Source organism: Capsicum annuum, chromosome 4 (assembly GCF_002878395.1).
Source record: "Capsicum annuum cultivar UCD-10X-F1 chromosome 4, UCD10Xv1.1, whole genome shotgun sequence".
Lineage (NCBI taxonomy): Eukaryota > Viridiplantae > Streptophyta > Magnoliopsida > Solanales > Solanaceae > Capsicum > Capsicum annuum.
Window position 1 is genome coordinate 1,832,697 of NC_061114.1, and position 22,817 is coordinate 1,855,513.

At 35.7% G+C, this 22,817-nt stretch overlaps 3 protein-coding genes across 3 annotated transcripts in view; 1 reads left to right on the top strand and 2 right to left on the bottom strand.

Moving 5' to 3' along the window:
* Positions 1–6,319: 6,319 nt before the first annotated feature.
* Positions 6,320–9,133, bottom strand: LOC107869899 (F-box/LRR-repeat protein 25-like). The gene is made up of 3 exons (XM_047410516.1): positions 8,111–9,133; positions 6,973–7,140; positions 6,320–6,901 (listed from the first exon to the last, which is right to left on the bottom strand). Exons 1-2 carry the CDS (start codon positions 9,120–9,122, stop codon positions 7,136–7,138), a joined length of 1,017 nt encoding a protein of 338 aa, XP_047266472.1. The 5' UTR covers positions 9,123–9,133; the 3' UTR covers positions 6,320–6,901; positions 6,973–7,135.
* A 2,370-nt stretch (positions 9,134–11,503) lies between these two features.
* Positions 11,504–18,638, bottom strand: LOC107869898 (uncharacterized protein DDB_G0284459-like). The gene is made up of 4 exons (XM_016716300.2): positions 18,265–18,638; positions 13,994–15,003; positions 13,752–13,853; positions 11,504–11,917 (listed from the first exon to the last, which is right to left on the bottom strand). Exons 1-3 carry the CDS (start codon positions 18,398–18,400, stop codon positions 13,761–13,763), a joined length of 1,239 nt encoding a protein of 412 aa, XP_016571786.1. The 5' UTR covers positions 18,401–18,638; the 3' UTR covers positions 11,504–11,917; positions 13,752–13,760.
* A 3,892-nt stretch (positions 18,639–22,530) lies between these two features.
* Positions 22,531–22,817, top strand: part of LOC107868428 (ABC transporter B family member 9) — a gene marked incomplete in the record, with an annotated part of 8,768 nt that continues 8,481 nt past the window's right edge. Inside the window, 1 exon segment of the mRNA XM_047410517.1 lies at positions 22,531–22,782. Coding sequence (XP_047266473.1) covers positions 22,579–22,782 — 204 coding nt within the window.

Sequence of the window (22,817 nt, forward strand, 5' to 3'; positions counted from 1 at the left end):
TATATATAAGACGAGAACTCAACATCTAGAATGAGAGAAGAGTTGAATGCGAAGATATATATTATTATATTTTCACATTCAACTCTTTCTCCTTCTGGTCATTATGTTTCCTGTCTCTCTTTTCAAGTTCTTTCTTATAATGATTTTACAGAATTTTTTAGTGAATTGATGATGAGTTTTTTGTGTTTATTGATGCAATTCTCATTTTTCTGTTCATATAGCTAACCCTTTTTTTTTTTTTTTTTGGGGAAATAACCGATTACCTTCCTGAACTATACCCAAAAAGGCTATGACACACCTCAATTTAAAGGGGGTCCTATTACCCTCCTGAACTAATTAAAAGTGTAATTTTGACACCCTTAATGCCTACGTGGCACAACATACTGAAGTATCCACGTATGTGCTACGTAGGCACCACGTAGACACTAAGGGTGTTAAAATTACACTTTTAATTAGTTCAGGGGATAATATGACCCCCTTGAAATTGAGGTGTGTCATAGCCTTTTGGGTATAGTTCAGAGGCTGATTGGGTTTTTTTTTTTTTTTAAATAGCTAATTTAGACTTCTCTTAACTAATTTTTACACATAATAATTTATACGCTTTATTAATTACATTTGAGTGGTGCTAGGGGAGGGGAGAAGGAAATGCACCCTACTTAGTAGATTTAACAGTTAGTAATAGCAGCGGGTAGCTTGTCGAGACTGTTATGATATATGTACACTTTCGTACCTCATAATGGTGATGTCCTGCTGAATTTGTTGAATATCTCAAATAATTATCTATTTCTCGCTACACACTCGAATATATAATTATTTTTGGTTTCTATGATCACTAGACAAAGTGTCTTTTGTTAATAAATAAATCAAATTTTCTCAATAGGAATTAATGAGTACAAGTAAAGTAAGGAGATACTATCGGTCTTATCTTATCAATCCTAATATAAGTACTTTTGGTTCTATTTAATTTGATACATGACAGAAAAAAGTTTGGTCTATCTATAAGGAGTTTAAATCATCAAATCTTTATCGATTTAGGATAGATATTATTAATTAATACATAGTTTTAGCTGAAACGCTTACGATCAGTATTTTGATTGCCTCCATCAAATTCTAAATGTTGAGATGGATCACTTGATTGTTGTATAGGAACTCTTGAGCATCATTGATCCAATAAGTCGAGGGGTCTATCAGAAACAACCTCTAATTGATATCTAATCTTAGACAGTAGATTATTGAATACTCAGATTCGAGAGCATAGTATTTCATTTCATTGATGGTATAAATTTGTAACAAAAAAGTTAATGAACTTGGAATCCTAAATTATTAGTCATATTCAAATAATTTACCAAAAAAAGACCTTGATGTACACTAAACTAGTTATATATATATCATACACACACTCAGGATGAGACGAAGGGTCAGAGGCGGAGCCAGGATTTCAACTAAGGGCCGAGGGTTCCATATTCAAAGAAAACTTAGTCGAAGGGGGTTCAAGTTCAACACCTACTATAACCACATAAAAAATAATTTTAATCATATATAAATAGTATATTTTTCGGTCGACGGGAATTCGGTGGCTCCGCCTCTGCGGAGGGTAGGTAGGGAGTAAAATTTAATGGTGAAAATAACTTGCATACATTTTGTAATTAATATATATCCTTTTCAATAAAATGGTCTGATCTCTGATCTGTTTCTATTTTGTGTGTTTGAGCTTTGAGGCTTGAAAATGTTTGAGCAATAATGTAGATGAAAAGGACAACCATGTTTGCCGTTTGGGAAGGAATCATTTGGAGATGCTTTGTTTGGAGTTGTTCGAAGTTGGCTAGTTTTTGAGATATATATCAGTCTGATGCATGGATTATATTATATGAGATCAGTCGGGAAACTTAGCATTCGAGCCTATGTTATAAGACAACATAGCGTAAAAAAGAGTATGCGATCAGTACTTTGACGTACTAGTATATGAGATGAGGACTAACTGAACAACATGAAATAATAATTGAGCATGAATGCATGAAAACTGTAATATTCTCGTCCGAGAATGCAAGACCAAACATATACATATTTTTGAAATAATATGTAAACTGAAAGACTGGAATCTGTATAACTGTTTAATTAATGGATTCTAGATTCCACATTAATGAGTTTTTTTATAAGTCGATGAAAAATCAAAGCAAGACCCTGTTTCACCTAATCCTGCATGCATTGGCCTTCTCTGATTTATCATTCTCGTGCATGTATTAAAGTTTTAAATTATATTTGACTCTCTAACGTAACACAACCATTTGTATGCATGCTTGATTGTATAAGTTGAAGAACACGACACTTGAAATAGTATGCTTATTAGCTTTTCCGATTTTTTTTTATAATCGTTTCGCAGATTAGGTACCTCTCACTTTCTACTTTACTTGTAGAATAATTTAATTCAACGGATGATTAATGACTCAAATTTACTATCAGGAGATTGAAATCGGTGATCTTACATTTTTTTAATGTAGTATAAAATTCTCAAGGTTGAATTTGCACTACACTAGATTCAATTTTTTTTTTGTTGTCAAATGTAAATATGTTAGCATGATTATAACCTCAATTGTTTTATTCCTTTTTTTTTCCTTTAGAAAATTTTCAAGACATGATACAATTGGTAAGGAAAATTGCTGAAATAAATAGACTTAAAAAATTTGATAGCTAACTCAAGGCAACTACATCTGTTGTTCAACAAGTGAAAAAGATAGACTATTGGTAATAACATGAGATGATGTGAACAAGCAAATCCTGCATGTAGAAAAAAATCAATTCCACGAATAAAAAGATATCTAAAGTTGACATGAACTTGCATACATTTAATAATATCTTTGTTTGGAGTTGTACGAAGTTTTGCTAGTTATGTTCTCTCTCCCTCAATCATTTATGTTGAAAAGTTACATATGATATGCTGCTGCATGCATATACTATGCATGTAGTGAATTAAAATGGAGTGTACATATATATATATATATATTTTCAAATTTCAATTTTCATATATAATTATACTGAGATTTCGAAGAAGAAGATAATGAATGCTCCTAATTAATTCATAAGTTGATTAATTATAATTATAGAATTATAGTACTATAGATTATTTCTCACTTTCATATATTTATAACTCTTTCTCCAATTTTGGATAAAATAAATCTATTTCACTAGATTTTGTAAGCCAAAAGAAGAAGTTTAATAGTACAAATAATAACTCCATGGAAGAAGCACAACAAAAACTCTTGGATATCCCAAGTTAGTATATATTTTTATTTGTTTTATCTTAGTTTTGCGATTTTAATTCTCTTCTTCTTCTTGGGTGTTTTTTTTTTTTTTTTTTTCATTTGGTTTCATGTTTTATTGGGACTTTGTTTACTGTCTTTTGTCTTGAGTCGAGGGTCTATCGGAAATAAATTCTCTACTTCTTCGGAGGCAGTGATATGAACTGCGTATCAGACCTCACTATGTGGTAAAACACGAGATTTTTTGTTGTTGTTGTTGATGAATTTATTTTGTTTTGACTGAGTTGTGGACCTTGTGGTGGATGGATAATTTTCATTGTGTTAGAGATTTGTTAGGGAGCGTTTTGAGGTTTCTCTTTACTTTAATTAGAGGATTCAGGTTTGAACCTTCGTTATGAAAAGAATTTGTTAGAAAGCGTTTAAGGTTTATTTTCATATATAATCAAGGAAAAAGACAAAAAGAAAAAAAAAATTGATTCTTTTGTATAGTACCATAATGAATGCTCCTAATTATTGGTGTACGTGACACATTATATTAGGGTTGCGCTCAGTTTAATTTAATGTCCTTTTTAATTCCTAGGGTTTTGTTTAGTGTACCTCTGGATGGTTGTATTTTCATATGTATCAAATATGAGATTAACTGACTCATTTGGGTGTAAACCTTTTTTTTACACCTTCACATAAAGCTAAATTATACTCTCTCCGTTGACCCTTTTTGGCAATACTTTAATTTCAACTTTCCACAAGATTAAAGGGCATTTTGATACATTTCACACAACTTTAATTTAAGACCACAAGATTCAAAATTAATTTGGCATTTTGGTACGTCGTGTTTTAGTTTTTCATCATCGATCATTGGCTAGTTTACAATAATTTACATGTTCTGCTTCTCCAACACAATTGAAATATTCAGCATCATATATACCTTAGGGAAGCAGTCACCAATCAACATATAGAGTTGTTATTAAGATGGAGTAATAAACTATTTTTAAACTGCTAATCCAACATATAAAAATTATTTGCGATAATTCTTTCTTTTCACAATATATCAAGTTATGGATAATTGACACTGTGTATGCTCACTGATCAAATTTAAAAAGAAAAATGGCACTTATGTTGCTTGGATTTTTTTAAATTTCTTTTCGTGGTGTCGGATCCTCCAAAAAATACTACTCCGTCATGGATCCTCCAAAATAAATAGTACTAATTCACCCTTCTCAATTTAATTAATTTTATAACGCCTTTTGTATCAACACGAAGTTCAAAAAAAAGAAAGAAGAGATTTTTGAAATTTATGATCTAAAATCCTCCTCCTTAATCATTTAATATTGTTACCTCAATACATCCCACATAATTAATTGCCTTTATGCGGTCCTCAAATTACGGAGAAAATCAAGAGAAAAGAATCAAGGAGGAACAAAATTGTACCCATATCGTTTATCAATAAAAAATGAAATCTTATTTCTTCATATTTTATTTGTGATTGCAATTTGTTGATCTGTCACTGTAAAACTGTTGCAAACAAATATGTCATTCATCTTTAAAAACTTAATAATTTTTTTTTTTAACAAAATTTTTCTATTTAAAATATATTTAAGAATATTAGGTGGGCCTAGTCTGTTGGATTTGACCGCGAAGTATCATTTTTCATGAGTTCTACATTGATGCTGATTCATGAACTGAGGAAGGGATATATTTATTTGTATTTGCACTGATGCAGATCTATTTTTCTTGAGCTATGCAATGATAAATATTCAGTACCTTAATCTCGTTGAAAAAATTTAACCAACGAAACTGTGGAAGGGGAGGGGAGGGTATAATTATTTGTCTTTTTTGTGGTTCAGATCAGGTCAAGCGGATTAGATTAGAGCGTGCTTTATTTTTTTTAAAAAAATGGGTCATTTAAAATCGAGATGCGTGCAATACTGATTCTTTTAAACTTTTTTTGTTCTTGGTCATCTTGATAATGAAGTATCATATAATATACTTCATCTAATATAACAATAGAGGTTAAAATATTCGGTGATTTCTTTTCATCTGCTCAAGCTTTGGTAGGTCGAGTTACCTAATATCTGTGCTGGTGGAAAGTATCAAATATCCGATAGAATTAGTCGAGATGCAACTTTTTGGTTCTTGGTTATCTTGATAATGAAGTATCATATAATATACTTCATCTAATATACCAATAGAGGTTAAAATATTCGGTGATTTCTTTTCATCTGCTCAAGCTTTGATAGGTCGAGTTACATGATATCTGTGCTGGTGGAAAGTATCAAATATCTGATAGAATTAGTCGAGATGCAACTTTTTGGTTCTTGGTTATCTTGATAATGAAGTATCATATACATGGTCTTTACCTAAGTAGTGCGGACTCTTCGCTTTTGATTCCGCACTCGTGCCGGATTCTCCAAAAATACATTACTTTTGGTGAATTCGATACGCACCCGCTAAAATTTTTGAAGAATCCGAGCAACATAGTTATTTACAACACCACAAAGCCCTTTTAGAACAATCAATCTCACAAGAAAAGAACCAAAACCTTCATTGATTGTATGACCAGCGACGGAACCAGAAATTTGACGAAGAGTGTGCAAAATTTCTTCTTAGTTGCGTTAAGGGTGTGAAAAATTAAACACACACTCATAATAGATAGTTTAGCTTATATATACAATGCAATTTTCCGACGAAGTTTGTGCACCTGATCACCGTTTGATATAGGTGGCACCGCCCATGTGTATGACACGTCATATCAGATAGGCGCGCGCTTCACAGACGCAGATTGCAACATGCCACTTAATACATGTACCAGGTAACTACGTCCATCAAGGCGCGCGGCTCAGACACAAGATTTTTTCAAATTTGGCACATTTTCTAAAGGTCGGATCCTAAAAAAATGCACTGCTTTTGAAGGATCCGACACGCAACCGATGACATTTTTGAAGAGTCCGAGCAACATAGATTATTTTCTGCAGTTCATTTTCTTCAAGATTGTTCATTGATCTTTATGATGAAAAATAAACATCCATCACGGACGACAAACTTTCTCGTAATTGTGGTTTCCAGCCAGCTTGTGCACACCTCGACTAATTCCACAGGGCGCCTATTACCTTCATGGATTAGTAAAACAAGTATAACCAGAAAACACAGCTTGTATGACGTGATGCTTGTAAGTCGTGATTGTTCAAGAAGATGAACGCTATCATAAACCTCACACTTTACCCTACATCGCGTAAAGTGTGAATCACCAGATGTAATAAAGGAGGTAAATTTCAATCCAATATCGATCGAATGTTGCTGCTAAGATCAATAATATAAACTACATAAGTTGGATATCATTGAAGAACAATGAAAACCAGTGATGATTGACCTCAAGTGTAACGCGAGAAGCCAATCATGGAGTTGATTTCTCGGATGGTCACACAACCGATACTTACTATTTCAGAAAGTCACTTTCTTTGCAACCCTCCGGGGAAGTTGGTCACTTTGTCAATCAGAAATGCAGAATTTAACCAAGAATACCAAGCGGCCGTTTCCTCACTGGATAAGTCCACAACATTGTCGACTTCTTTTAATTCGCGGAGGCAGTAAGAGCACTCAACACTGAAAGAACAACCTTTTCGACACCATTTCAACTCGGGCAGCACCTGTATATGTTTGCGATTTAACTTTAACTACACGGATACTGTGTTTACGATTTTGAAAAGTATGAAATTACCTGGAGTAGTTTACTGTTTGTACATGGAAGTACCGATATGATCTTGGGTCGCGTGCATCTATATATGATTGATTGAAGACGCGACATAGGTGCAATGAATATGTCGACATGAGGACTTGGAGGAACAACAATTTCTCTCGTATCTTCTTAAATAAGCATGCTTTTAGTCTGCAGCAACAACAACATAACCATTGTGAGGGGGTCTGTGGAGGGTAAAGTGTACGTAGACCTTAGATAGAGAGGCTGTTTCCGATAGAGTAAGTCAACTAAAACACACCAGATAGAGAGACTGTTTACGATAGAGTAAATCAAGTAAAACACACCAGATAGAGAGACTGTTTACGATGGAGTATAATAGCAAGTAAAACACACCAGATAGAGAGACTGTTTACGATGGAGTATATCGAGTAAAACACACGAGATAGAGAGACTGTTTCCACTGGGGTGTATAGAGTAAAACACACGAGATAGAGAGACTGTTTCCGACAAAGTAAATCAAGTAAAATACACCACATAGAGAGACTGTTTCCGATAAAGTAAATCACGAGATAGAGAGACTGTTTCTGATAGAGTATATCAAGTAAAACACACGAGATAGAGAGACTGTTTCCGATAAAGTAAATCACGAGATATAGAGACTGTCTTCGATGGAGTATATCAAGTAAAACACACCAGATAGAGAGACTGTTTCTGATAGAGTAGATCAAGTAAAACAAACGAGATAGAGAGACTGTTTCTGATACAGTAAATCAAGTAAAACACACGAGATAGAGAGGTTGTTTCCGATAAGGTAAATCAAGTAAAACACACCAGATAGAGAGACTATTTCCAAGCAAAACACACGAGATAGAGAGACTGTTTCCGACCAAAACACACGAGATAGAGAGACTGTTTCCGATAGAGTAAATCAAGTAAAACACATCAGATAGAGAGACTGTTTCCGATAGAGTAAATCAAGTAACACACACCAAATAGAGAGACTGTTTCCGATAAGGTAAATCAAGTAAAACACACTAGATAGAGAGACCATTTCCGATAAAGTAAATCAAGTAAAAAACACCAGATAGAGAGACTGTTTCCGATAAGAGTATATCAAGTAAAACAAACGATGAACAAAGTAAACAAATCGAATTCTTACCCTGACATATTACGAACATGAGACCTTTAGAATAGTCGAACTTTCTAAGGAAATGCTGAAGTTTGGTGCACCAGACACTGTCCACATCACCGAAGTTGTGTATTACTAGCACCCGATACAAGTTGAACTGGAGTCGAGCGCTTTCCAGGGAAGAAGGATCCATAGATGGCAATTTGTCACCCGAAAAAGTGAAATCCAATAAACTCGGAGCTTGAATCTCGACTGATTCTAGTTCCCTCCCTTGTATTATGGTCAGTTTCGTCAGATTTGAAACACGGACTATCACATTATCGAGTTCACACGATGCAACAAACAAAGATTTCAGATGTACTAGGCCACCAAAAACATGTAGTTTGCTTATTCCCTTGCAATCACACAGGCTTAGATTCGCAATGAATGGGCATTCATCGAGTACTTTCTGTAACTGGCTTTGCGATATATGGACATAACTCAAGTAAAGATCCTTAAGAAAACAGAAGCTTGTGCTAGTTGAACTCGTAATTTCAAACTTGTACTTGCTTAGCATCAACGTTGTTAGGTTCTCCGCGCCATAAATAACATCAGGTAGACTACGGTATGGCGGTTTCTCAGAACCAGAATTGTTCAATGTGTCGATTTTCAGAACTCTGACATTATGCTTAACCGCCAAATCAATCCATCTATCGATATGAGAAGAAGCATATCCTCCTGCATCATGATATTTGAGGTTGAATTCTTCGATACGTAAGTTTTGTTCAAGATGAGGTTGTATGGATTGATCAACGAACTCGACAAACTTTTCCAGGGGCATATGTTGTAGTAGATCGAATACCAGATTAGGCCGCGAAGTCCAGCAATAGTACCATTTCTTCGACAACACGCTAGTTCTGGCTGCCTGTTTTTGGTGAAGTTTTGACAACATTTGATGAATTACATGCACTGGCAACTCCGATATTCTATCGACTACTTCTTCAACGTACTCTGAGTCAATGCGGGATGCTTTGTACACCGGGCTGTACTCTTTTTCCGCCATCACAGCTTTCCTTTCCTTCTTGAACGGAGACACGCCAAACAAATAAAAGTGAGAAAAATATATACCATCGAACTATGGTTAACAACTATCGGTCCTAAGCTATCGGAAACAACCTCTCTACTTCATCTGAGATAGTGGTATGGTCTGCGTACACTCTACCCTACCCAGACCCCACTATGTGGGAATACACTGGGTCTGGGAAGGGTAAAGCGTACGCAGTCCATACCACTATCTCGGATGAAGTAGAGAGGCTGTTCCTGATAGACCCCCAGCTTGGGAAAAATAACAGTATAACAAACAAACAAACAGAAAACATAAAAGCACACAACAAAAACGAGATAACACACAGCTAGGTAATAATGAAAACAAGGCACCCACCAGGTAATACTATAAACTATCTATTCGATATTAAAGACATCACCGAAACACCATGAACAAGTAACTACAGGCGTAGATACAAATAAAAGCGCTCTTACCTACTATTACGGATGAAGTAGAGAGGTTGTTCCAGATAGACCCCCGGCTCAGGATAGATAACAGTATAACAAACAAACAAACAGAAAACATAAAAGCACACAACAAAAACGAGATAACACACCTCACCGAAACACCACGAACAAGCAACTACAGGCGCAGATACAAATAAAAACACTCTTACCTACTATTACAGATGAAGTAGAGAGGCCGTTCTTGATAGACCCCGACTCATGACAGATAATAGTTTAACAAACAAACAAACAGAAAACATAAAAACACACAACAAAAACGAGATAACACACTGTTAGATAATAATGAAAACGAGACACCCACCAGGTAATATTATAAACTATCTATTCGAAATTAAAGACATCATCGAAACACTACGAACAAGCAACTATAGACATAGATACAAACAAAAGCACTCTTACCTACTATTACAGATGAAGTAGAGAGGCCGTTCCCGATAGACCACGACTCACGACAAATAACGGTATAACAAACAAACAGACGGACAACATAAAAGCACACAACAAAAACGAGATAACACACCGCTAGATAATAATGAAAACGAGGAGACACCCACCAGGTAATACTATAAACTATTTATTCAAAATCGAAGACATGACAGAAACACCACGAACAAGCAATTACAGGCGTAGATACAAATAAAAACACTCTTACCTACTATTACAAACGAGCTCCTATCCACTAGCCCTCTACCTAATCCGTGTTTATCTCATGCGATTATATTATCGACTAATTTTCCTTTATTGAAAATTATCGACGCATGTGATTATTTTCCTTTATTGGAAAAAATAATTAACACTATAAGAAGAAGAATCCTTGGAAAAACAAAGAGAAATTGTTGGCTAATTTTTAGCAACTTATTTAATGTGAAACTTATTTCCAATTTAATTGAACTACTAATAGACCTTTTCTTTCTCTAATTAATAGACCTTTTCTTTCTCTAATTAACTTAATTATATATCTTCTTTGTATGTATCGAGAGCTAATTATGTATCTTGATAGACCCAAAATCGAATAAAACGTATCGAGAGCTAATTATGTATCTTTACAAAGGAAGAACGTTTCTTCGTTGGATGTATTAATTGTTTCGATAGATCCAAAATTGAAAAAAATATATCGGGAGCTAATTATGTATGTTTACAAGAGAAGAAATGTATCTTTATTGGATGTACCGGGAGTTAATTATGTGTCACGGAAGAACAAAAATTGGGATTTTCGGTAATTATGCAAAATATCGAGATTTTCCGTAATTAAACTCCAAACTGTCGAGATTTATATTGCTTGCCCAATTAATTATTGGATTCGTAGTTAAATATTTATACATTTTTATTAATATATATATATATATATCCACCTCAGCCTACGGGGTATTAACAGTCGTTTCCAGCTGTTGTTCCGCTCCCAAGGCAGGTTCTTACGCATTACTCACCCGTCCGCCACTAGAAACACCGTTTTCCGTGTTTCCGTCCACTTGCATGTGTTAAGCATTGCCGCCAGCGTTCATCCTGAGCCACGATCGAACTCTCCATGAGATTCGTAGTTGCATTACTTATAGCTTCTTTGTGGAAAGGTTCTTACGCGTTACTCACCTGTTCGCCACTAGAAACACCGTTTCCCGTGTTTTCCGTCCGACTTGCATGAAGCATGCCACCAACGTTCATCCCAAGCCACGATCGAACTCTCCACGAGATTCGTAGTTGCATTACTTATAGCTTCCTTTTTTGTAGACAAAGCGGATTCGAAATTGTCTTTTATGACGGTATAAGGAATATTTATGCTATTTAGTCATCTTTATGTATATCAATCGTTGCTTTTCTTTCTGTTACTTCGAAAGTAGTTGCTTCAGTTTCAGTCACTCGAATTTTCGATACTCCTTTCTATTACTCGAGAAATGAATGACATTGACTTTGGAAAATCGAGGAATCTCATTGTTATTACTCGATCATGCACGAAAAAAGTATTCCTTATTCCTTATATTGACGGTATATATATATATAAAGTTAAACTCGTATACACGAATATCGCCTTCCTTGGCTTCGTTTTTCTTACAACAGAAAGACTGAATATATATGTGCAACTTAAGAAACAAGTTGTTTTCCAATGGGATACATCGCGTGCATAAGCGCGCTTGTGAATGCAGGAAAGCAGTACCAGAAACAGCGGAGGGGTTGTCGAGCTGCTTTGCATATGTTCAAGAAGATGAATGCTGTCGTAAACTTGTAAATATTCGTTGATAGTATCCAAGAAGTTGCTTGCTTGTGTTCGCTCGATCTTCACATGAATCTCATCTGCATCACAAAAAAAAAAAATAGTTTGTTTCGAATCATAATGCATCTCAATGTACGAATTTAACCATCGATGTATGATCCAAAGGTTAATCAAACGACTGATCAAAATCACTCGATCTAGCCATTTGAAACCGGTGATATCAGGTTCCGATGAGTAACTTACAGACAAAAGCGAAGAAAAACAGTATTTTCACAACCTCCGCTGAGGAAAAAAAGAAGAAGGATGGTACATTAAACGCGGATTCAATGACAAAGATGGAGTTGAAAACTCGTCTTGCTGTTCTAAACAATGATAATCAGCGCCTATGTCCCTCGAAGAATAGGAGGAAAAGCACGTGTTTTGTTCATAACTTCACCCTGCGAGCTCTCAAATGGGGTATCGCTGCTACTCGCCTGATCTTCATCGGTACCTTATGTCAGTTGATGTCATATTCTCTGTGTGTCTCGGCCTTACTTTACATCTTCTGATCTTGATCATCCTAACATATCTGAGGTCTTACCTATATCGACTTTTGAGGATCCTACCGTTACTTCTACATTTCCATCCATATTGCCACAAGTCTTACCTACATCGATTTTTTGAGCCCATCTTACATATGAGCTCTTTTACGGGTGGCATGATGACAAAAAAAGGGCAGCTCGGTGCACTAAAGCTACCGCTATGCCCGGTATCCAGAGAAGGGCCCCACCACAAGGGTGTATCGTACGCAGCCTTACCTTGCATTTCTGCCAGAGGCTGTTTCCAAGGTTTGAACCCGTGACCTCCCGGTCACATGGCAGCAACTTTACCAGTTGCTCCAAGGCTCCCCTTCATGTTTACAGATACGAACTATAAAAATTAAAAGTACTTTATGTCTGCAAACAAGAAGATACCACGAGTAGCAATTAAAGGACACTGATGCTCGAAAGAAAATGGTGGATTGACTACATTAAAGCGCGACAAAAGCAATCCTATGTCGTTAAACAACAGGAGTCACCTATCTTTCCTGGTTTACGTAGAACTATCTGGTGCGGCGTATGGTCGTAAACAATCTTTGTTATAAAAGGTCACCGATATGACATGATTGTATTATAGAACCGCCATAAGCAGACATAACGCTGAGTTCCAAGAAACTGCAACGCTATTAAATTATTGAGTTTAGAGAAGTACGCAGTTTCTTGGAACTCAGCGTTATGCTATCTTCAAGTAATCAGGAACAACAACAACAACAGCAGCAGCATAACGCTGAGTTACATGAAACAACAACAACAACAGCAGCATAACGCTAACGCTGAGTTCCAGGAAACTGCAAAGCTATTAAATTATTGAGTTTAGAGAAGTAAGCAATTTCTTGGAACTCAGCGTTATGCTATCTTCAAGTAATCAGGAACAACAACAGCAACAGCAGCACAACGTTGAGTTCCAAGAAACAACAACAACAGTAGCATAACGCTGAGTTCCAAGAAACACCAACAACAACGACAACAACATAGCCAGTATATCTCCACAAAGAGGGGTCGTCTGGGGAGGGTGAAGTGTACGCAGTCCGTAACACTACCTCAGAGGTGAGAACGAGAGGCTGTTTCAGAAAGACCCCTGGCTCAATACCAACTAGATAAAGAATTCCAAACGAAACCAAACTAGAAGGTATCGGTCAACTAATGCCAAAAGCAAATAGCACAATTTGCAGATTAAGGAGCAGTTGAGCATTACATTATCGAAGATTAAAAGGTCAAAAGTAGCTAGATCATCCAATTGATATGAGTTATACATTTTTGTTCATATTTACCTTCAACAGGTGAAAAGCATTATGCCGAAAGACCAAATTTTTTTTTGAAAGAATGGATTTCTGACCTGAATTTATTACTTATTTGATCCTGCAAACACCTCGAACAAGCCACAGCAACTCTTCCAAGAAGTTGTTTGTGCTGGTCGTGGAACCAAAGCTACTGGTGTCTGCATGTATTTAAAATAAGGAAAGTTTACATGATGGTTATGATCGATTCGATAGAATGGATGGAATAGTCTGTATATTTCATTGGGGATTTCCATGAAAAAGTTGAAGGAAATCCAAAAGTAGAGAAGTAGTGATAAACCTGATGGTCAGGGGGAGAACTTTTCATGTCGTCTGCATGAACACCAGCATCAACTGCAGGCGCATTGTACGAAAGCTCTAGTTTGTCATTATCTTTTACAGCCACGAAGGGTTTTGCATTTGAAGTTGCTAAAGCATCCAATATTCTCTTCTCGTTTTCCTTATCTGAAGATCCAATCGAATGTAAGGTCACAGTATCGATATCTGAAGAGCTTGTCGCCACCTGAACTATGTCCTCCGACATAGCAGGTTTGCTGCTGCTACTTGACCTCCTTCGCAAGCCTCCTTCATGAGGGAACCTCGATGGTTCAACACGCTCAATGTTACTGTTATGGCTCATAGATCCCTCCTTTTCTATTGCTACTTTATTCGCTTCGTTACTTCCTTTTTTCAATGAATTTGATTTGTTCTTGTCTCCGGGAAAACTGTTAATGTCATCTGCGTGAACACTGACATCAACTGCAGGCGCATCATATGAAAGATCTAGCTTGTCGTCATCTTTTAGAGCCACGGAGATCTTCGTATCTGAAGTTGCTACAGCTTTATTATCCCTTGTTTTCTCATCCATAATGTCCAATTCTCTCTTCTCGTTTTCCTTCTCCGATGATCCAATGGAATGTAAAGCGACAATATCAATATCTGAAGCGCTCGTTGCCACCTGAATTGTGTCCTCCGACATAGCAGGTTTGCTGTTGCTACTTGACCTCCTTCGTAAGCAGCCTCCTTCATGAGGTAATCTCAATGGTTCAACACGCTCAACGTTACTGTTATGGCTCATAGATTCACCCTCAACGGTATCTCCCCCTTCTATTGCTACTTTCTTCGCTTCATTACTTCCTTTTTTCAACGCGTTTGATTTGCTCTTGTCAACGGATGACTCGCTATGTGAAATTTCCAATTGCTTCTTCCCGGTTCCCTCTCTACCATTGAACTGGTGATCTTGAGAAGCTGCGGAACCAACCTCCCCGACATCGATCTCTTTATGACCACCATGTTTCAAATCCTCCTTACCTGTCATAGATTGGTTCAAACCCAATTACCCGTCAAGCGATGCAGTCCAAAATAACAGAACAATTCGACGATCTAATCAAATAATAGTACTATTGTTCGAGAGAAAGTAACAATGTCTACTCGAACACTAAAGTGGAAGTCCGTTGGAAAGCGGACAACAACAAAAGTAACAGCATTGAAACCTGACTGTAGTCATTAACAAGCTATCATGAAGTGCAACAGCTCAAAGCACACAGCATACACAAATAAACCTAAAAAGTCGACAAGGAATTCCATTAATAACCAGCTGTTTTGATCCTTTAGAACAACTCGATGAATTTAGTAGATCGTTTTAGGAGGCCCTAATGACTGCAGATCAAACCTATCCATTTTTTACAGTACGGTGGTTGGCTGTTCACGGCAAAGCTGTCAGTCATTGAGTATTGAACAAAAGCAAAATCCTGAGTAACGGTCAGACGATAGTAAAAACTCATAGCAAACTCAGTTCATGAGCGTATCAGTCAACTGCAAAGATCTTGAAGATAGGTTAAATTGTTGAAACTACAAAGAAAGGGAAGCCCGGTGCACTAAAGCTTCCGGTATGCACAGAGTCCGAGGAAGGGCCGAACCGCAAGGTTTTACTGTATGCAGCCTTACCCCACATTTTGCAAGAGGCCACGGCTTGAACCCGTGACCTTTTGGTCGCATGATAACAACTTTACCAGTTACTCCAAGGTTCCCCGTCAACTTGTTAAAACTACCACTACGTTAATTTGTTGAAACTACAAAGAAAGGGCAGCTCGATGCACTAAAGCTACGCTATGCACAGGTTCCGGGGAAGGGCCGAACCACAAGGGCTTATTGTATGCAGCCTTACCCCACATTTCTGCAAGAGGCCACGGCTTGAACCCGTTACCTGTAGTTCAAATGACAACAAACTTTACCAGTTACTCCAAGGCTTCCCGTCAACTTGTTAAAACTACCATTAGGCAAATAACTTAGTTCTCAACCAAGCGCACCACTAAACTTTTTCGTAGTATGGATGCCAGAAGTTAGTATTAGATCATTCTCGAAACTATATGCACAAAATACCTAGTTTTGCAGAAAGACCACGGATTCACGTGCATCATAAACTACCTACTAAATTCGCTCCTCGTTTCAACTGAACCCCTTCCCTTACCTTTAGCTATGCCACTTCTCACAAACATGTCCAATTCTTTTCGGTTTAACCGTTAAGAACCCTTTGGAACAGAGGCATTGTTGTTGTAACCATTAGGTCATACGTAAACTAATCCGAATTGGCGCCGCCTAGGACCCACAGCGTCACGCCTTTTCTTCCAAACTTGTAAAAAGGGCAGCTTGGTGCACTCAACTCCCGCTATGTGCAGGGTCCCGGGAAGGGCCCGACCATAAGGATCTGTATTTGTACGTAGCCTTTATCTTACATTTCTGCAAGGGGCTGTTTCAAAGGCTTGAACTCGTGACCTCCTGGTCACATGACAACAACTTTATCAGTTACATCTTTTCTTACAACTTGTAGGACTACTAAATTCTAATCCACTTTTATATTCCCAAAAGAACACGTTCTTTTGATAACTGTAGCGTCCAGGCCAGGTTGGCTCATTTCCAAACGAACACTAGTGACACATTTTCGAAGAATAGTCTAATTCTTTCGTGAAAAACATTTTCCTCCATGTCAAAAATGCACAATACTCAATATTACCTCTACACTACTACTCCCTCCCTCGGTCCAAATTCATAAACTTGTGATGCCATATACATGTCCTGAACTGGAGGTCTATCGGAAACAGCCTCTCTACTTCATCTGAGGTAGTGGTATGGACTGCGTATACTTTACCATCCCAGACCACACTTTGTGGGAATACACCGAGTTTGTTATTGTTGTTGTTGTGATGACATATACATCTATTCAACAACGCTAAAACGGAAAATTTTAAAGTTAAATTATTACTGAATGACACATAAAAATGGCATCCTCGTCGCACTAAGCTCACGCTATGCATAGAGTCTGTAAAAAGGCCACACCACACAAAGGTCTATTGTTCGTAGCCGTACCCTCGAACTTTTTTTGATACCATATACATGTATTCAACAACAATGCCGACAATATACCAAGTGTATTCCCACAAAGTAGGTTCTGGGGAGGGTAAAGTGTACGCAGTCCATACTACTACCTCAGATGAAGTAGAGAGATTGTTTCCGATAGACCCTTGGCTCAGTACATATAACAGTATACCAAACAAAACACAAAAACACACAACAACACACTGCTAGATAGTAAAGGAAATAAGACACCCACACGGTACTACTATAAACTATCTATCCAAAATCATAAATCACCGAAACACCATGAACAAGAAACTCCAGGCGCAGATACAAACATCATATACATGTATTCATCAGCGCTAAAATGAAAAGTTTAACGTTAAATCATTTCTAAATAACGTAAAAGTAAAAGTGCCAGCCTATTGCACTAAGCTTCTGTTACATGCAGGTCCGGGAAGGGCCGTACGACAAAGGTCCACTGTACGCAGCCTTATCTCCTAGTCATATATCATACGTTAGCAACATTACCGTTATGCCAACGCTCACCTTTTGATAGCATAAAATTATGACACATAAATTGTGACAACGTAAAAGTATGACACATAAATTAAGACAGCGTAAAAGTATGACACATAAACTGAAACACATAAAATAATCAACAACAAGAGTGTCAAAAAAGTACCATGATATTGAGAATTGACACATAAATTGAGACAACGTAAAAGTATGACACATAAATTGCGACAACGTAAAAGTAAGACACATAAACACATAAAATAATAACAACAACAGTGTTAAAAATGTATCATGAAACTGAGTATGACACATAAATTGAGACAACGTAAAAATATGACACATAAACCGAGACAATGTAAATGTTTCACGCATAAATTGAAACACATAAAATGAGACAGCGTAAAAGTATGACACATAAATCGAGACGACGTAAAAGTATGACACATAAACTAAGACAGCGTAAAAGTACGACACATAGCATAATCAACAACATCAGTGTTAAAAAAGTACCATGATACTGAGAATTGACACATAAATCAAGACAACGTAAAAGTATGACACATAAATTGTGACAGCATAAAAGTATGACACATAAATTGAGACAACTAAAAGTATGACACATAAATTGCGACAACGTAAAAGTATAACACAAATTCAAACTCACAAAATAATAAATAACAAGAGTGTTAAAAAAAGTACCATGATACTGAGAATTAACAGCACTATCAGAGGTAGATAATTGGGAAACATTATTATTATTTTTATTGTTATTATTATTTTCTTCCAATAATTTCTTTCTTCTTGCAGCTTTTCTTTTTTTGGGACCTGATGGCATAATATATATTATATATATACACACCAAAAATGGATCTTTTTGATTGAAACAATCTGTTTTTCTCAATTGGCTAAGGAGGATTTTTGATAACAACAACAAAAAATAATAAAAATGAATCGAAGCAAAGAAAATAACAATAATAATGAAATTAAAATCCAAGCAAATCGAAGCGAAGAAAATAACAGGTAATAATAAAATCAGAGAAAGAGTTACAGATTTGGTGGGGGAAACGTAACGTCACCTTTTTTGCCTAAGCATTGGCTTTATTTTATTTTTTTAATTTTTAATTTTTTGCTTTTATTATATTTATTATATTATTTATTTATATTTATACAGGAAAAAATGTGCGAAAAATATGTGTACTTTGGCGGAATTTGCAGTTATACACCCTGAACTTTGCGGGGGTCCTATGAGCTCCCTAGACTATTTTTTAACGTATTTAACCGACATATATTTGTCCCTTATCGAACATTTTTTTCTTACGCGCTTAATGTGCGTGAAATACATGCAATGCTCAAAGTGTCAAATATATGTCAGTTAAATACGGTAAAAAATAGTATAGGGGGTCATACGACTTCCGCGAAGTTCAGAATGCGTTTTGCTAAAATATATGTATTTTTCTCACCTTTTCCCTATTTATATAAGTAAATCGGTAACTCGAATCATGTGATGTTCTTTGCTTTTTAGTAATTTGAAGGGTGTGTTTGATAGGGAGAAAAATATTTACTAATACTCGATTAGTCAAAAAATTTGGAAAATATTTTTTAGAAGAATAAAGGAGAAAACAAGCTCTACAAGTAACGTTATTTTATAGATAGTATCTTCCCCACCTCTCATTACCTTCCGTTGCGTAAATTATATATAATTAATTACTTTTGTGGGATAATATTTTTTGCTTACGTATGAAATACAAGAAAATAAGTAAAAAAAAATTGGTATTCTATAAAATGTTTTCCATCGCACCAAACATACGCTAAAGAGAATGATTTTTTTAAAAGTAATAATTTTATTTTAAAATTTTTTATTTTACCCTAAATGAGATGATTTACGAAACTCATTTGCTTAAGACACGTTGTCGAGGTAGCACTCAGATCAAGTGTCGGACCAATCAAATTGCGACACCGATAAGGCCGCATTTGATTGGCTAGAGCAATGTCACTCGTACACTTAACAGTCAGAAATATACTTAAATTTTGACGAACTTTGTTGTAACACGCCTCAACTTTGTGGGGGTCCTATGACTCCCCTCGACTATTTATTACTGTATTTCTTTGGCATATATTTGTCCAGCTGGACCGCTTCAGACCTTCACACACTCAGCGTGCGTGTATTCACGCAGTGGTCCGGCTATATAAATATATGCCACATAAATACGGTAATAAATAGCCGAGAGGGGTCATAGGACCCCCGCAAAGTTAAGACGTGTTACAACAAATTTCACCAGAGTTTAAATATATTTCAAACTTTTTTCCGTTAAAAGAATAGACTAAAAGAAAACTTTAAAGAGTATTTATAAAAATAATAAAAAGGAATAAAATCACCATAATATATAAAATGCAACCCTATAATTATAGCCATTAATAGGTTTGGTAAAAATTGTTACCTATAAAATAATAAAAACACACACAACACACACTAGATTCAGCAAAGATTTATAGCTAGTGGTCTAAAAAACTGCAAATCATTAAACTAGACAAAAATATAATTTTTGATACTGACAATAAAAAAAAAATATTTACACAATCAAATCATTTATTAATTATATTGCATTTAAATTTAAAGAAATAATAATGAAAAACACACCTAAACTATTGATTTTATTGTGTGTTTCATTTTCTCAACTATCAATTTTTTCCTTTTTTTTTGGCTGAATCACCAGGTGTTCGATTTTCCTACACAAAAATATCACCATCTATGTACTAAAATACATTTGAATAAATGGTAATAGACAAGATAAGAAAAGGGAACAATAGATAATTGACATAATTAGCTTGGAGATGTTTTTAAATACATATACGGTGATAGTTCATGTAGTAAAAAAAAAAAAAAAAGGAAACGAATTGATAGTTTGAATGTGAAATTCGCGAAAAAGTGAAAGTTCATACGCTTTTTTTTTTTGAGTATAGGATCTAGTACGCCCCTGAACATGATCAGATTTGCTACGACACACTCCAATTTCACGAGGGTCCTATTACCTCCTGAACTCAATTTTGACGTGTTTTTGTCACCCTTTTGTGCTGAGGTGACACATTTTGTCAATTTTTTTAGCTGACATGACACCTTTGACGAGGGCCCCATTTTATTTTAAAAAGTTGCCATGACAATTGACAATTAAAATTGAGTTCAACATAATAATAGAACCCTGTAAAGTTGGAGTGTATCGTAGTTCGAGTTAGTATTGGATGCTTTTTTTTTTTTTTTTTTTTTTTTTTAACCATTAACTCAATTTTAAATAATTAATATGAATCAATTCTTATAAAAGTACTAACATGTAACTTGTAAGAAGTTAATTCACTACCCTAATGTAGGGTGAAGATATTTAGGTCCTAATATGACATTTAATATAGCCATACATTCTTCTTTAAATTTTTTTTAGGTATATCCACCCTATATAATAAAAATTAATTTGGGGACATTTTTATTAAAGAATAATAGCCCACAAAAGTTTAATTACTTGCAATAATAGACCTTGAGTCATAGCAGATTAAAAGTCAAAGAGACAAACATCCAGTACCCCGAACTACGATCAAAGTTGCTAGGACACAATCCAACTTCATAGGGGTCCTATTATCCCTGAACTCAATTTTCGCATCCTGACATAGTATTTTTATTACATAAAATGGGGCCCACGTCAAAGGTGTCATAGCAGCTAAAAAAGTTGACAAAAGATGTCACGTCGGCTGAAAAGAATGACAAAAATACGCTAAAATTTAGTTCAAGGTGGTAATAGGATACTCGTGAAGTTGGAGAGTGTCGAAGCAAATTTGGTCATAGTTCAGGCGGGTACTAGATGCTTTACTGGAAACGAAAAATAAAATAAATCATTAATCATACTAACAATGATTGTGGTGCGATGGATAAGACCCGTTCATCCTTAAGCAAAAGTTTACGTTCGAGTCTTGAATGTGAAAAAAGTTCGGGTCATTTGCGCTTCTGTCCTTATTTCGTGTTGGTCTTTAATTTATGACCCTCATAGCAAATAATTTTTCGCGGCATAAATTTATATTTTCATATCATACTGTCTGTCTTCGATAAGTTATGCTCGGACGTGACTTCAGTTTCTAAAGAACTTATGCCCAAAGACATACGTTTCGACTGGCACCGAATAAAAATCAATGAAATTTGAAGGGCAAAAATTAAAGTCCAACTTATCTGAAGGGCTAAACGTGAAATTTTATGATAAAAAAAAAAGGTTTGTTAGAGAGCGCTTCCCCTTAAATGAACCTTACAAATAGCAAATTCGAATTAGTTGAGCCCCAATACAAATATCGAATACTAAGTGTCCCCGATACGAATATCGAATACTAAGTGTGAAACAAACAGAAAATAGATATAAGCATCCAGTACCTCCTCGAACTGTGACCAAAGTTACTACAACACACAACAACTTCAAAGGGTTCTATTATCCCCTGAACTCAATTTTATCATATTTTGTCACCCTTTTGTGCTGGTGTGACACCTTTAATACATAAAATGGATCCCACGTCAGCTAAAAAAGTTGATAAAAAGTGTCACGTGAGCTAAAAAGGATGAAAAAAATACGCTAAAATTTAGTTCACGAGAAGTGTGTCGTAGCAACTTTGGCTATAGTTCGAGGGTATACTGGATGCTTATCTAAAAAAAAAAAACAAATATCCATATTGACTATTGGCTAACACCTACTAGCTAGGTGCTTAAATTAACTAACTTGACAAAAAGTGTCACGTCAATTAAAAAAAATAACAAAAATACGCTAAAATTTAATTCACGAGAAGTGCATCGTAGTAACTTTGACCATAGTTCGGGAGTGTACTGAATGCTTATCTCAAAAAATAAATATGCATACTGACTATTGGTTAATACCTACTAGCTAGGTACTTAAATTAACTAACATGTAAGCATAGTAGTGATTTAATTTCTTTTTCTACATTATTATAACTTTGTTCTATCAATTTTTCATTTCATCAAGAAAATAAAAAATGGCAAGAAGTGTAGATGAGAAAGTTCCATTTCATATGCTTTTTGCATTTGCAGATAGAAATGATGTAATATTAATGTTGTTGGGAACATTAGGTGCTGTTGGTTCTGGTATGTCAAAGCCATTGATGGCTATTGTTTTTGGTGATCTTGTTGATTCTTATGGCAATTCTAATCAATCCAACATTCTTGATAAAGTTTCTGAGGTATAATTCATCTTCAATACTTCATATATGTTGCT